This window comes from Mytilus trossulus, chromosome 12, assembly GCF_036588685.1.
Source record: "Mytilus trossulus isolate FHL-02 chromosome 12, PNRI_Mtr1.1.1.hap1, whole genome shotgun sequence".
Lineage (NCBI taxonomy): Eukaryota > Metazoa > Mollusca > Bivalvia > Mytilida > Mytilidae > Mytilus > Mytilus trossulus.
In genome coordinates this window covers 43,626,262-43,642,355 of record NC_086384.1, presented here as the reverse complement: position 1 = coordinate 43,642,355, position 16,094 = coordinate 43,626,262, and the positions used below count along the sequence as shown (strand labels likewise).

General features: G+C 33.5%; 1 protein-coding gene and 1 long non-coding RNA gene across 2 annotated transcripts; one reads left to right on the top strand and one right to left on the bottom strand.

Moving 5' to 3' along the window:
• Window positions 1–3,203: 3,203 nt before the first annotated feature.
• Window positions 3,204–6,801, top strand: LOC134692478 (uncharacterized). The gene is made up of 2 exons (XM_063552931.1): window positions 3,204–3,264; window positions 5,936–6,801. The coding sequence occupies exon 2, from the start codon at window positions 6,001–6,003 to the stop codon at window positions 6,799–6,801; it is 801 nt and encodes a 266-aa protein (XP_063409001.1). The 5' UTR covers window positions 3,204–3,264; window positions 5,936–6,000.
• A 4,125-nt stretch (window positions 6,802–10,926) lies between these two features.
• LOC134693811 (uncharacterized) lies at window positions 10,927–12,504 on the bottom strand. Its single transcript, XR_010102482.1, has 3 exons — window positions 12,389–12,504; window positions 11,321–11,399; window positions 10,927–11,060 (listed from the first exon to the last, which is right to left on the bottom strand). It is a non-coding gene; the product is annotated as an uncharacterized LOC134693811 (long non-coding RNA).
• Between the last annotated feature and the right edge of the window lie 3,590 nt (window positions 12,505–16,094).

Sequence of the window (16,094 nt, the reverse complement as noted above, 5' to 3'; positions counted from 1 at the left end):
TGCATTAATTCATCAGAGGTCCTACAAAAAAACAGGTATTGTTTCTTTTGTTAGAAAGTACGTTGTGCATCCCATCTACAACTATTATCTCATTACCTTTTTGGGTGCATTACTAAATACTAAATACTAAAGCGACTTTTAAAGCTAGTTCAAATGATAAAAAAGTCGGAAAAATCTACCAGTGTTCTAGCTAGAATTATAGAGCAGGGGGGCAACATTTTGATTGAGATGAAGGATATAATTGTACGTTCTTGTGAATGATTTTTAATCTACATATTTACAGTTAAAATGTATCATTTCATTCTTGTCAGTTCTGAAGTACTGATTACTGGACGGTACCATCATACCTTAAGAGGGGCAACCTTTTATATGATGAAGGATACACTTGTTCTTGTGTAAATATATTTTCATTTACAAATTTACAGTTAAAATGTATTATTTCAATTTAGCCAGTTCTGAAGATCAGTCTACTGGACAGTATCGACATGCCGTAATAGTCTACCAGCAGCAGCATCGACCCATTGATGGTAAATAAACGTGTGAAACTCTTTCTTTGTGCTTTCGTCACGTGTTTTTGGAACAAATATCACATGTACATCTTATAATGGATTTCTTTCTAACCAAAACCGTAAATGATATTTGAAATTATCTGTGGGTGAGATGGGGAAATAACATACAGTATCGTTTGGTTGTTTTATTTTATATTAGATTTTCCAGCACTCTGCATGTTTTGTATTCACAGGCTTGGACTATTATACTAACGTCAGTATAATAGTCTTTAATACAGGTAGTATTCATTGTATATAAAAAAAAGTCTTAAGAAATCATATATAGTTCCTTAATTTTCATGTGGACAACCATTCTTATTTTGCGTAACAGGCCATTTAATAGTCAGGGGCATGAACAAAAATTATTGTCAATATACAAATTACAAAACACACTGGCAAGTAGGAGAATATATGCACTTTATACCAGTTTTAGTTTGTCGATCAATGCTTTGTCTCCAAATCATATTGCGTAAACCAGCATGAAATTGCTGGCATATTAGAGTTGCAATACTAAGCGAAATTGGTTGCAAGGGCCAGGTTTAGTGCTCGAGATATTTTTTCTGCATTATTCAAATAGCACCGAATATATAGCGCATAGGAAAATATTTTGACTATTTTTTTTTTACCAAACCTTATTCCTCAACCTGTACAATATGTTAATTCAATGACAGTTCCAAGTCAGGAATATGACAGTTCTTGTCTATTCGTTTGATGTGTTTGAGCTTATGATTTTGCCATGTGATTAGGGACTTTCCGTTTTGAATTTTCCTCGGAGTTCAAAATTTTTGGGATTTTACTTTGCACAACTTTTTGGAATTTTGGATCCTCATTGCTCTTCAACTATTTACTTGTTTGGCTGTATAAATATTTTGATATGAGCGTCACTGATGAGTCTTATGTAGACGAAACGCGCGTCTGGCGTACTTAATTATAATCTTGGTACCTTTGATAACTATTAACACCACTGGGTCGATGCCACTGCTGGTGGACATTTCGTCCCGAGGGTATCACCAGCCCAGTAGTCAACATTTCGGTGTTGACATGAATATCAATAATGTGGTCATTTTTATAAATTTCCCGTTTCCAAAACTTTGAATTTTTTGAAAAACTAAGGATTTTCTTAACACAGGCATAGATTACCTTAGCCGTATTTGGCACAACTTTTTGGAATTTTGGATCCTCATTGCTCTTCAACTATTCACTTGTTTGGCTTTATAAATATTTTGACATGAGCGTCACTGATGAGTCTTATGTAGACGAAACGCGCGTCTGGCGTACTAAATTATAATCCTGGTACTATTTACTGTACTTTATACAAATATACCTATCCATATTTTTCACTGTAAAACATATTTTAGCTCAGAACTCTATGGAAAAAGCTCATAAAAAAGATTTTTTTTTCGGCTTCATCTTCTTTTAGTTGCTATATATTTTGTTCCAGAAAATGAGTAATACCAACGTATTTAGAGCTGTGGTAACTTCCTAGAACTGCGATAATCCTTTTTCGCTAGACTTCAAAAATCACATTTGAAGCAAGTGCGTGTGTGTGTTTCCGGAAACCTCCGTCTTTGCACACTCCGAAAATACCCCAATAGCTAGTGTCATAGTAGTTATATGTGCAATATCTTAATACTTATATTTACTTACACGATGGCTTTTATATGCACGGCGTTGATAATGGCATACAAATAGACAGGATATACGACAAGGAATTAAAAAACATTGATTATTCGATTCTGTGATTTTAAATTAAGGCAATGAGTGAAAAAAAATGCACTTACGCTTTCTCAATAATATTTTTACGGACAGTCGGTGTGGCGTCTAAAGTTTTGGACACAATTTATCAAGTTATAGAAATTTTGATAAACTGTTACTAAACATAAGGACATATCATGTAAAGGGTAGGTTTGAATTCAGCTTTATTCACTATATAAATTGTTTTACCCTTTAACGCTTGGCACTACATTTATTTTCCTTTTAAATTCATTACCAATTTTTGTACAGAGAAATGTCATGTCTACTCTCTTTTCTTTTTTTGGCAAAAGAATAAGGAAGTAAATGCGGAAGGGATATGGTAGTAAATATGGTCACAATTTTGTTGATCTTACTTTGTAGATCATAATTGTTGTTTACACTTTATCCCTATCTATAATAATGTTTAAGACGTGATGAGCTAAAACTGACCGCGGCACATGTGTATGATCATGTGATAAATAGAGAATAATACATGGCAAAATCGGTATCATATGTCGTATCATCCCGAGACATCAATATCAGCCCAAGGGCCTTTAGACCCGAGGGATGATATTGGTCGAGGGTGATACGGCATGTGATACGGATTTTGCCATGTATTATACGCTTTATCATATGTTTTAACAGAAGAGTATTATATGAACTGTTTTCTGATCCATAACACTGGGTTACCTTCAGTTCTACTTTTGTCTTGTTTCAAAGGCCATAAAAGAACTGCTCAATTACTAATCCGAAGCACCTTGGTGACCTTACAATTTGCGTGCTGTTGTTTTAAAAATATTTTGTTTATTTTTGTATTTTTTATAGTTGCATTTAGTGTGCCAAAAAATGTGAAAACTTGACGTTCGTGACGTCACATACAATATGAAAACGACGTACATGACGTCACATATCAAACAATGACGCCATTAAACAAAATTTGAGGAAAATTTTTCTTAAGCAGAAAAAAAGACTAAAACTGACTGTATGTAAAAAAAAAAAGTAGGGGTGTGATAAAGGGTATGCGATAAAGGGTGCGCACCAAAGTTGCGCGATATGGATTAAACAGCAGGCTATTTATCACACATGCAAAACTACTGTATTTACTACTAAACATATGATAAAATGGGTTATTAATAACGTGTAGCAAAAGATAAATTATGTTATTAGATAAATGATATGTAATATAAACGTAATCAGTTTCAAGTGATACGCAACTATACTACACCGACCTATTAACGAGGTTAGTAACCATTAAGTATCATATGCATCCAACCTCATACTTTTTTTTGTATAAGTGTTTTTCTCATATTATTAGCTCGCCTGATCTGAAAGGTTAAGTGAGCTTTTCTCATCACTTGGCGTCCGTCGTCTGTCGTCCGTCGTCCGTCGTCCGTAAAGTTTTACAAAAATCTTCTCCTCTGAAACTACTGTGCCAAATTACCAAACTTGGTCTCAATTATCATTGGGGTATCTAGTTTAAAAAATTTGTGGCGTGACCCGTTCAAACAACCAAGATGGCCGCCATGGCTATTAATAGAACATAGGGGTAAAATGTAGATTTTGGCTTATAACTCTGAAACCGGCCAAAGCATTTAGAGCAAATCTGACATGGAGTAAAATTATCATGACAAGGTCTATCTGCCTTGAAATTTTTAGACAAATTGAACAAACCGTTGTTGGGTTGCTGCCCACAAATTAGCAATTTTAAGGAAATTTTGTAGTTTTTGGTTATTATCTTGAATATTATTATAGATAGAGATAAACTGTTTACATCAATAATGTTCAACAAAGTAAGATCTACAAAAAAGTCAACATGACCAAAATTGTCAGTGGTTTACTTAAGGAGTAATTGTCCTTAATAGTCAATTTTTAACCATTTTTCTAAAATTTTAGTTATCGTTTTAAAAAATCTTCTCCTCTGAAACTACTGGGCCAAATTTAACCAAACTTTGCCACATTCATCATTAGGGTATCTAGTTTTAATAATGTGTCTGATGACCCGGCCAACAATCCAAGATTTCCGCCATGGCTAAAAATAGTGCATAGGGGTTAAATGTACGTTTTGGCTTTTATCTCTGAAACCAAAAAATTAAGAGCAAATCTGAATTGGGGTAAGATTGTTTTTCAGGTCATGATCTACATGTATCTGCCCTGAAATTTTCAGACCAATCAGACTACCTGTTGTTGGGTTGCTGCCCCTGAATTAGTAATTTTAAGGACAATTTGCCGTTTTTGTTATTATCTTGAATATTATTATAGATAGAGATAAACTGTAAGCAGCAATAATGTTCAGCAAAATAAGATCAATAAATAAGTTAACATGACCAAAATTTTCAATTGACCCCTTAAGGAGTAATTGTCCTTTATAGTCAATTTTTAACAATTTTCATAAATTTTTGTAAATTTTTAGAAAATATTTTCCACTGTAATTACTGGACAATGTTCATCATAAATAGAGATAATTCTGGCAACAAGAATGTTCAGTTAAGTGAGATGTACTTATCGTCCTTCCCTACGCCTACATCACCCTGCTTTGTCTCTCAGTAGTTCTTGTTTCAAGAGTTCAAAACGAGACCAGGCATTATCAGCGACGTCACAATGTGAGATGAGAAATCATCAGCGACGTCACAATGCGAGAGAAGACGTTTTCAAGCTTGCTTTTGCCAAGCGTAAAACTGTCTTAGGGAAAGGAAAAAAAGACCAATAATAGAACGATAAACAGATAATCGGGTTTTCTACGTAAAGATATCGTAAAATAATAGCCGCTCGACACAATGTGAAACTTTTTAGCTCGTTCGCTACGCTCACTCGCCAAAAAGGTTCACATTGTGGCTCGCGACTAATATTTTACGATATCAATGTATAGAAAACCCGATAATCTACACAAACACATCACCGTCACTAAAACAAAATTTGTCATGAATTTATCTGTGTCCATTGTTAAATATGCACATAGACCAAGGAAAGCGATACAGGCTCTGAAGAGCCTCTAGTTCTTTTCTCTATAAGTATGTAATGCAATTTTTGGATTTGTTATATATTGTATTTTGTCAGCACTCACTTTTAGTTTACTTTTTCAGTCTTTCAGAAGCTATTATTTGATCATATGTAGAGTGCCATCTGTGAAGCGGGATGCGCTTTTCATTCTGTGGCACATAAGATGACCCTCAAGTTTAAATGAACTTCGTGTTGTCTTGGGGTTACTATGTTGTGTTTTGTTTACTGTTGATTGTCTTTTTGTAATTTGCTTGTCATCAATAATATAGGTTCCCTAATTCCCCCGAGTAACGTTGATTTTAATGCAACACCGTTTGTAACGTTCATTTTTATTGCATAACGTCGCCAATTTCATGGCATCAATTCACAATTGATGCTATAAAAAGTACGCACAAGCGCAGACGACATATGCAAGATCACCAATGGATGTTTCGACGTTGATTTCTGTCAATTTCATTATAATGGAGATAACGGTATTGTATTTCTAGCTCTTAATTACCTTGCAACTAATTGACATACAACTAAGAACCCAGAAAAATAAATCGAGAACTTATTTTTTTTTAATGCCATAAATCTTCTACTTACTGCTATTTCGGTAAATAACATTGTTTTTGATTTAATTATTGTTTTCGAAGTATTTTGTTTCTGTTTTTTAGAACAGCAAGAACCAAACAATTGCATACTCTTAGACATACAGGAACACCCATCTGATTTTTCAAACATGCGCAGTTTATTACTCTTAATGTTTCTCTCTCTGGTTTACGGATTTCTCCTTGATACCAATAAGATCCAGTCTGGAAACCAACCAACAACGCAGGATCAATACCTGACAGTGTCCGAATTTTTCGATTCTAAAACTGAATTGCAAAACGGTATCCAACAAGCACGTCTGGAAACGAACGGATTACGGCATGATATGGACAACAAACTGACCCTCCTGACGTCTCAGATTCAGCAAATTCTTGGATCATTTAAGCAACAAATAAGCAAAAATGATACAATAGTCGAACTACAAGACAAATATGGTGACCTGATAGATAATTTTACCATGCTACAAAATAAGTATATTCACTTGCAAGACAAATATGTGACACAGGAGAGCGAGTTATTGTTCTTACGGAACAAAACATCAAGTTTAGAAAGGAGAGTAACAGACTTGGATAATCTTAAAAGTGTTCAAACTATTAAAAACGAATTTGAGTTAAAGCAACAAGTGCAGTTATTACAATCCGAAACGCATGTGTTGACCGTGAATGAGCAAGCGAGACGTCAAGATTTTCAAGCCTTATATAATCTAACACTAAACTTAGGAAAGAAGGCTGATAAACTCGATGACAAAATCCAAAATGCAGATTTTAGAAGTAATATGTCACTGCTGGACATTCGCAAGGAAATTGATGATTTAGCGCTAAATCAAACGAATCTAACCAATGCGAAAGTCCAGAAGATTGCAAATGATACAAGCAAATCACTTGCAGCCATCAACCAACAGATTGTTAAGACCAATAAAAAGGGTAGGTAATTAATTTCAATTAAATCTAAATTATAATATACAACAACTTACGTAGAGATAAAAGTGTAGTTGAATATTCCTTTTTAGCTCACTTGACACAAAAGCACCAAGTGAGCTATTTCTCATCACTTCGCCCAGGCATCAATTACCATAGCAGTATTTGGCACAACTTTTTTCAATTTCGGGTCTTTAATGTTCTACAACTTTGTATTGTTTGGCTTTATAACTATTTTGAACGGAGCTTCACTGATGCGTCTTATTCAGATAAAATGCGCGTCTGGCGTATTAAATTATAATCCTGGTGCCTTAATCATCCTTATGGTATCTAGTTGCAAAAATGTATCCAATGACCCCGTCCATTAACCAAGATGGTCGTCAAGACTGAAACTAGAACATAAAGGCAAAATGCAGTTTTTAGCTTATCTATACTATTAAACGAGAAGACCTCATTTTGGGTGTCGCTTCTCTTCCTTCCACAATAAATCAATCATCATGCCTCTGTGTCCTATAGGTAACATGCATATTCGCATTTGTCATCTATTCTTATGATTATTCAGATTGAGTTATTTTGGGAGAAAACGACAAAAAGGAGTCCGGATATGATTCCGTCATCAGACTGACTTTTAGTCATAGATAAGACTTCCTTTTTGAAACATGCACAAATACAACCAATCGTATGATAGATAAAAAAATGAAAAATAGATAAGCCAATCAGAGCGTTCTCCATATCATGGTGTTTAGATCGCAAGAACAACAACTATTATACCTAAGAGAGGACAATTATTTTTCGCGTTTACCTACATGTAAACTACAATTATACTACTTTAATGTATAGAGACTCTCTGTATTTTGTCCACTGTTTTTTTTTTAAATGTTTACTATTTAAGGGGTTATACCAATTGCATTTATATTAAAAAAAAAAAGTAAAGCATGTGACACAAGTACAACCAATCGTAGAGCGTTCTCCATATCATGGTGTTTAGATCGCAAAAATCGCAACCATTATACTTCCTTAGAGAGGACAAATATTTTTCGCGTTTATCTACATGTAAACTACGATTATACTACTTTAATATATAGAGACTCTCTGTATTCTGTCAGGGAATTTCTATGTTAGTATAGAAAGTCCCTGATTATGTTTACTGTTTTCTTTGAAATGTTTACTATTTAAGGGGTCATACCACTTGCATATATATTAAAATAAATAAAACATGCTCAGCTTCATCTAAAACAACCTCGACCAAAAACGTTTACCTGAAGTGGGACAGACGGACGAGACGGACTTCTCGTTAATTGTTCAATCAGGCCTTTAGTTTTCTCATATGAATGGTTCACATTGTCAAGCCTAATTTTTGGATATACAACCATGATTGGTCCTGAGTAACTCTAAGAGGTATTCACTGATGTCATATACACAGATGAAGTCAACCTCTTTTGTGGAAATCTGGCCTATAGTGCACATGACTTCAAAGTGAACATTGACATTTTAACATTTTATTGTAAGGCTTTCCATTTTTTCTCTTTGAAAAGGGGTCACTCCTCTGATCACAAGGACTGTATACGGTCACATATAGCAATGGTATTCCCTGTTGTTAAAAAAATTGTCTTCTCATTTTCCGCTTTTTGTACACGTTGATCATATGAATTTTTCATGATTGACAGCCAAAGTGTGAAAATGCTCTTGATTATGTGTCTTTGAAAAAGCTTGAAAGCTTAATAAAAGTGGCATATGTTTGAAATAAATGAAAGCAAAATTGGAAAAACGTCATTAGTTTTAATACAACAGATAAAAACGTCTATGTCAAAAACAGATACATACAGGTGAACAATAATCATATTCATATGGATTGAGCAGCTGTTTACAATGTTAATATTTGACATTTTTTTAAACTTCAGTTGAAACATGTGGCTCTTATTTATTTACGTCCTTTATATAATAAATATTTTATCTAACTTCAGTCATGTATCAATCGTCCTATTATTATTTGTTGATTAATTGAAATATGTATCTATCTTTTTTAGTACTTATCTATTTGTTATTTATTTATCTATTTTGTTTGTAGATTAGTTTAATTAATATTTGTTTTTTTGTGGTTTTGTTTTAGTTGGTCTTACGGCGTGTATGGATACTACTGGAAATCGTGCAAGTGGCAGCATACTAAAATTTCATGATGTTTCAACTTCGTACAACATACATAATCTTCAGGCCTTTCAAAATACTGGAAAGTTTAAATGTGAAGAAGAAGGACTTTATCTTGTGTCTGCTTGGATTTGGGCATATCCAGCTTCATATTTTGCCATATTAAAAAACGATAACGTAATAGGGAGGGCACATAGTTATGACTCTACCTCGCACAATTCGGCTACGTTTGTTGGGGTTGTCGACTTGAACGTGAATGATTTTGTTTGGGTACAAACTGATACATATACTAATATTAATAGTGCCTCTAGGACCTCTTGTTTGACAATAATTAAAATAAAGTAATCCTAGCAAATAAACTGTCTAACCACTAATGACTTTGCCGAATTGAATAAACATTCATAATCATTAGTGTTTAAATAAACTCATCATAAATACCAGGATTGAAATTTAATATTTAAGTAATACACACAGATACAATTAAGTCTGCTTGTTATCTTGACTTATATATTAAAATTGACATTGATGGTTTGATGAAACAAAACATTATGACAAAAGAGATGATTTAAGCTTCCAAATTGTGAACTTTCTATTTCTATGTAGCAACATTCTAGCATCGCCTGAAGTTTATATATCTACATACGAGAAAACTAACAGTCTGATTAATGTACAGAAAACCAATCTAAAAATTAACAATTATGACATACAGCAAGAATTTACAACCACTGAATTAGTGGTTCCTGATTTTGGACAGGCACATACATATTTTGGTTCTCAAATATGAAACAGTTAACAAATTGAAATGAAGATTATTAATGCACTTGTATCTTTAAAAAATGTTCTTTAATATCTATAAACAATTGAATACTATGTATAATTTATCACTATAATATTATTCTATGTACTTTATAAATATGTTTTTATTATTTTGAGGACTCTCTGAAAGATTAGTTTAAACCAAAGGGATTATCCTCTTGAAATAAAGATTATTTATTTTTTTCTATTTTATTCATAATTGAGCGGGGTTAAACATGTGTTGGGGCGCTGAACTGTCTTCCCATCTTTTGACAGTTATGACACAGCACAACACAAGAACAATTTATTTAAACAGATGTTTTATTTTACTGCTTTGTATCAGTCCGATGAGTGTAGCCTTTTTTTACTGATTTTTATATTTTGTTTTTTATGTTGTATTGTTACACCACTGTTTCAGCTTAGGGGATGGCTGAGCACTTACAGATATAACTTCGTGTCATTACACTCTAAAAATTGTGTTTAGAGCCTAAACACTTTCCTAAAAACATTTGTGAAACCGATTTTTTGACATTTTTTAAATCTAAACATGTTTAATATGTAATGTGCTTACAGCCTAAACGTGTCAAGCTTTAACGTGCTTAGACTGTAAACATGATTAGATGTAAAGTGCTTAGACTAGAAACAGGTTTGGCTAAAAAGTACTTAGACTGTAAACATGTTTAGTTGTAAAGTGTTGTATCTGGAAACATGTTTAGCTCTGAAGTGTTTTGTCAGGAAACACGTTTAGTTGTGAAGTGTTTTGAATGTAAACATGTTTAGACCATAAAGGGTTGTTAAGAAACATATTTATCGTTTTAGTGCGAGTCGCCTTTTCTTCATTAGACCCCAAATAAACTAATATTCCGGAAGGCTAGACTGTAAAATGTATGATAGCTCTCAAAACTACATGTTTTCATATCATCACAAAAAGAGCAAAACGCATCAAACTAAGAAACTGGAATTTCCAAATCAAATTGATTGTGACTAACACCTTTTCAATCTGAATGAGTATTTTCTTTAATTCAATTGTCGACATTTGACTATTGAATTTTTTCTTTATTTCAAATATTCATTAAACAGTCTAGAACTTTTGATGAAATTATTATACTAATTCTAGGATTTAAAAAAAATTACAACATATGAAACAAAGGAATTTGTGTAATTGTTTATTTCCAGTTAATCATTGAACACAATCAAATATAAAAGCATAAATTCATATCAACGTACATATACATAATATTGACCAATCTAAACAATTTGAAAATGTCCTGTTTTCATTTTACAAGTCAATAAGAGCTTCTCCTTTCTTAGTACCCAACTGCTGGTCACTGGCCTGAAAGATAGAAAAATATTGATAAGCAAATAAGTAGAATTAATCTAAAAAAAAATAAGTATACGAACTAATACACCAACAAGTAAATGCATGATTTAAGATCAAGATAACAACATCAAAACCGTGCTATAAAAACATAATACTGTGCTGATGTGTCAATTGATATTTTTAATATAAAACTTCTTTTCATGCTAAATATCATTCATTTGATCAAATATATATTGACATTTTTTAAAATTAAATACACTTCGGATTCTTACCTAGCAATATAGTTGCTACTGTGCATTATCTTCTCTTTTGGCATGTCAAGACAAATGATTTCCTCTGCACTTCTCTCCTCTAGAATAAAACAATACATATTAATAAAAATATAAGAAAGCACCACCGCTTGTAACTATTGAAGAAAAACAAGCATCTTTTTATTTATTTTGAGCAAATGTTGATTGTGCATTTAGGAAGTGCTTACTAAAACAATTAACTCGATATGACACTGGTTTTGCGAATGATGCACTCGGCAGATTCCGCTTCCCTTCATGTTCCATTATAATCTGCCGAGAAGTACCAAATAAAAATTTTCCTCACAAACTCCTTTCCAAGATTATATAACTCGTCTAAACATCAACCCAACAATGTTAGATCTGTAAATTTGCTTTCGCAAATTTTTGGTTCTTCCCTCGCCGGGATTCGAACCCATGCTACTGTGATATCGTGACACCGAATCGCCTGCACTGCAGCCGTCCCGCTAGACCACACGACCACCTGGGCTCTCAAATAAAAGAGCTTTCGGTGGCCATATGTTACCTTTCCACGTCAGTTAATCTAGCGGCGTACTACAGTACATGATATATAAGGCATGAAGATGTTATTGTTACAGATCAGCTAAATTATCTATAGTAAAGGATCCTACAAATTAATGTAAGATACAGTCACAGAAAATACATTATGTACACAGCCATGTATCACCATCATTGATGGCGATCCGATGGATACATCTGTTGTAGGGTTGTCGCTGACTCAGACGTACTTATGAATATAATTATTTTCTGTGACTGTATCTTACATTAATTTGTAGGATCCTTTACTATAGATAATTTAGCTGATCTGTAACAATAACATCTTCATGCCTTATATAGCTTGCGTTATAGAACATTAAACAACTCTTATCTTTACACAAGATAGTTTACAAGCACTTGTTTCGTGGGGGAACCCCCTTTTTCTTCTCCTGCATTGACTATACGGTAGTTTACTTGTACATATACTTATAACTATCAATATTCATTTAAAATTGGCAGTACAAAATAAAAATCAGTATAATTATAACTCCTTACCTTTCTGAAACAGTTAAGTTACGGTCAGTTATGGTCAGAAGTAAACAGCGTGGCCATTGATTTCAGGTTCTTTGTTTCTTCTTTCCGCTCAAAAATTAGCACGTGGTCTGCATGCCATCTTCGGCCTATGTAAATGTGTTGTAATTCTAAACGTGTTTAGGAAAGTGTCTAAATATTGAAAGTGCTAAGAACTTAAACACGTTTAGCTTCATATACTTGACGATGTACCTAAACATGTTTAGCATAACAACATGTTTATGGCGAAGTGCTGAGGTCCATAACATGTTCAGTGCGAAGTGCTGAGAGCCAAACATGTTTAATTTTTAATGCTTAGAAATTAAACACTTTCCTAAGCACATAAGTCTTGCACGTTTAAATTCTAAGCACTATTTTTACAGTGTATAGTTGTGAGGAATGTATACATTTCCTGTCACGTCCGGTCTGTGTTTTTTTCAATATCTTTTTCTGCTGTGTACCGATCTGATTAATTAAACCTTTTTCAACAGATTTTAGCTCACATGACCTTTAACACCAAGTGTGCTTTTGTTCACAATTAGACGTCCGTCGTACTTTGTCGTTAACTTTTAAAAAAAAAACTGCTCTGAAACTACTGGGTCATTGTGGTATCTAGTTCAACAAATGTGTTTGATGACCCCGCTTGCCAATCAACATGACTGACAAAAATTTGCTAAATAATGAACATATAGGTAAAATGCTAGTGTGTTTTATCATCTTGAAAACTGCTATGAACGGAGTAAATCTGTCAGGCGCAGAAGTGCTCGGCATGATGAGATTTACATAAGGTCTTTCTAGTTCGAAACTATCAGACGATTTCTCATAGGAGTTATTGCCTTAAAAAGACGAATTTTACCAATTTTTGTTTGTCAATATTTTATGTTTTGACTTTCTTGACAACTATAAATGATTTTTTCGGGTCATGTGAGCTTAGACAATAACTTGGTACCTCTCGTCATCCGCCGTCTTCTGTCATCCGTTTACTTTTACAAATATCCTACTGACCAAAATCAATTCGGTTTCCCCACAATCATCATCGGGGAACCTGTTTTTAAAAAGGGGCTCGATGACCCGCCTGCCGACAAAAACATGATCGATATGGCTAAAAATAAAACAATTGATAAATTATAATTTTTTTTTTCTTTTATCTAGACATTTATAATTAATAGACAGAAACATTAAGCAGCATAAACGATACATAAAGTCAACAGTAGTATACCGCAGTTCAAGTCATAAATCGATTAGGCTAAAACAAATCTGTGTTACAAACTTAAACCGAGGGAACAATGTATGTATGTATGTGCCAGTCCCATGTCAGAAGCCTTTAACTCAGTGGTTGTCGTTTGCTGATTTGTTACATTAGGCTGTTAGTTTTCTCGTTTGAATTGTTTTACATTTGTCAATTCGATGCCTTTTATAGATAACTATGAGATATGGGCTTTGCTCATTGTTAAAGGCCGTACGGTGACCTATAGTTGTTAATTTCTGTGTCATTTGGGCTCTTGTGGAGAGTTGTCTCATTGGCAGTAATACCACATCCTCTTTTTTATAAATCAACTCTAGGGGAGGATTGGGCTCCAGCTAACATATCTAACTCCGCGACATGTATGTATGTGTCTGTCCCAAGTCAGGAGCCTGTAATTCAGTGGTTGTCGTTTGATTATGTGTTAAATATTTGTTTTTCGTTCATTTTTTATATAAATAAGGCTGTAAGTTTTCTCGTTTAAATTGTTTTACATTTTCATTTCGGGGCCTTTTATGTATAGCTGACTATGAGGTGTGGGCTTTGCTCATTGTTGAAGGCCGTACGGTGACCTATAATTGTTAATTTCTGTGTCATTTGGTCTCTTGTGGAGAGTTATCTCATTGACATTCATAACACATCTTCTTTTTTATATATAAGAGGAAAACAACGAAACAACAAAAACAAACCCCAATATACTGATTTTATGGCTAGCCAGACCTCTCGCTTATATGGCAATATTGAAAATACCGCTAAAAATGAGACTGGAATACAGTACAAACAAACTTAAGAACACTTCGCACAGAGATAAATAATATAATTAGTACATTAAAACATGTTAACCGCAGATTTACAACGGACACCTCCCGTGAATTTACGGCATCACACCAGGACACGTACCGCAAATGAAGTATAAACAGTGTGTCACATGAATGGATCAAGTCTACAAAAAGTGACGTAATCTCTTTTTGTGACGTTTTATTTTCACAATCACAGGTTTACTTCTAAAAATGAAATAGATTTGTGTTATTGACGAGGACAATAAATTATTAAAATGGGATTATGTTTGGAATGGTCAGAGTGTTATTTTATGTATTATCTAACCATAACTAGAATAACAAAATGGAATTGTGTTTGTAAAGGTGAACATTATTATTTGTATTTAACCATGCACGCTTTTCTTCATTGTTTAACCGTAAACTGGAATATATCATGTTTGAAAACGGGTTGAAAAATGTTTAAGCATACTAATACAAGGTAAGGATATTCCGGGTTAGTGCATTTAGATCGGGAAATTGGAAAAGCTGAGAGGATAAATATTTATACTTTGACGAAGTTCAATAACTTTGTTCCGAGTTTGTGATATTTTTGCCGGAAACATGAGTCTAGTCACTACCACAATGACTTCTAAATGTATAGCCATTCAAACTCCGAAACAGTGGTGACGTTCCTTCGCTAAATTCAACGTAGCGTAGTATATAGGCTGATACTCTCCCTTGCAACATACGGGTATCAAAGCCAAACAGATAAAGGACAGAGAACCAGTCTACGTAGTATAAAGAGGACGTAACCGCTGTTTCTGAGTTCGATAGTATAGATGGATCAAAAAAGTATCGTTTGGTCATAGAAAATAAAAGTTGGTGGTGAAAGTTATTCGGTTTTTCTCTTTGAAAACTAAATAGTAGTGTCTAAAAGTAGAGCCGTGTCGTCACAACGTCCGAAATTGGTGCCATGCTCTTTTTTTATATTTTATTATTGTTTTGTCATAAATTATCATAAGAATACGTGGCAAAAAAGCGCGTTCAAGTCGTTATGACCTTCAAATTTGAAATGACCTCTAAATGGAATTTTCTGAAGCAGGTTAATGTACACCAATTAGTAGGCGTAAATCCTGGATGTATTAATGGCTGACACAATCCGGTCATTATCAAATTATATTTTAGATGAATAATGATAATTTAAAGGAAATGGAAATGGTAATAGGATAAACGTGATTAAATAAAATTAAACAGCTAAAAATAAAATCTAATTACAAATGTACATGATAATCGAAACATATACACATGGCGTAATGTAGAAATTATTATCAAGTATATTAGGGTAGATTAGTGGTTATACTTTATTAAAAGTCCATTATATTGTTTATATCAGTAAAGACGCAAACCTACAAAATATAAAAGTAAGGCAATTTGACATGGTATCTTATGCGACAAGTTCAAAATCCAACACAAAACTTAATAAGGGTATGGATGTATAAGTTAACAAATAAAAAAGCCTTCAACAATGTACAAAACCCATATTGTATAATAAGTTACATATGTACAGAAGACCCCGAGATGGCAAAATTTGGTAAACTCGTTGTTTTTCTTCACAAGATAAAATGTAACATTGATACTTGATAATGATGTTGACAAATACAAATTAAGTCAAACGAGAAGACGTCCAAAA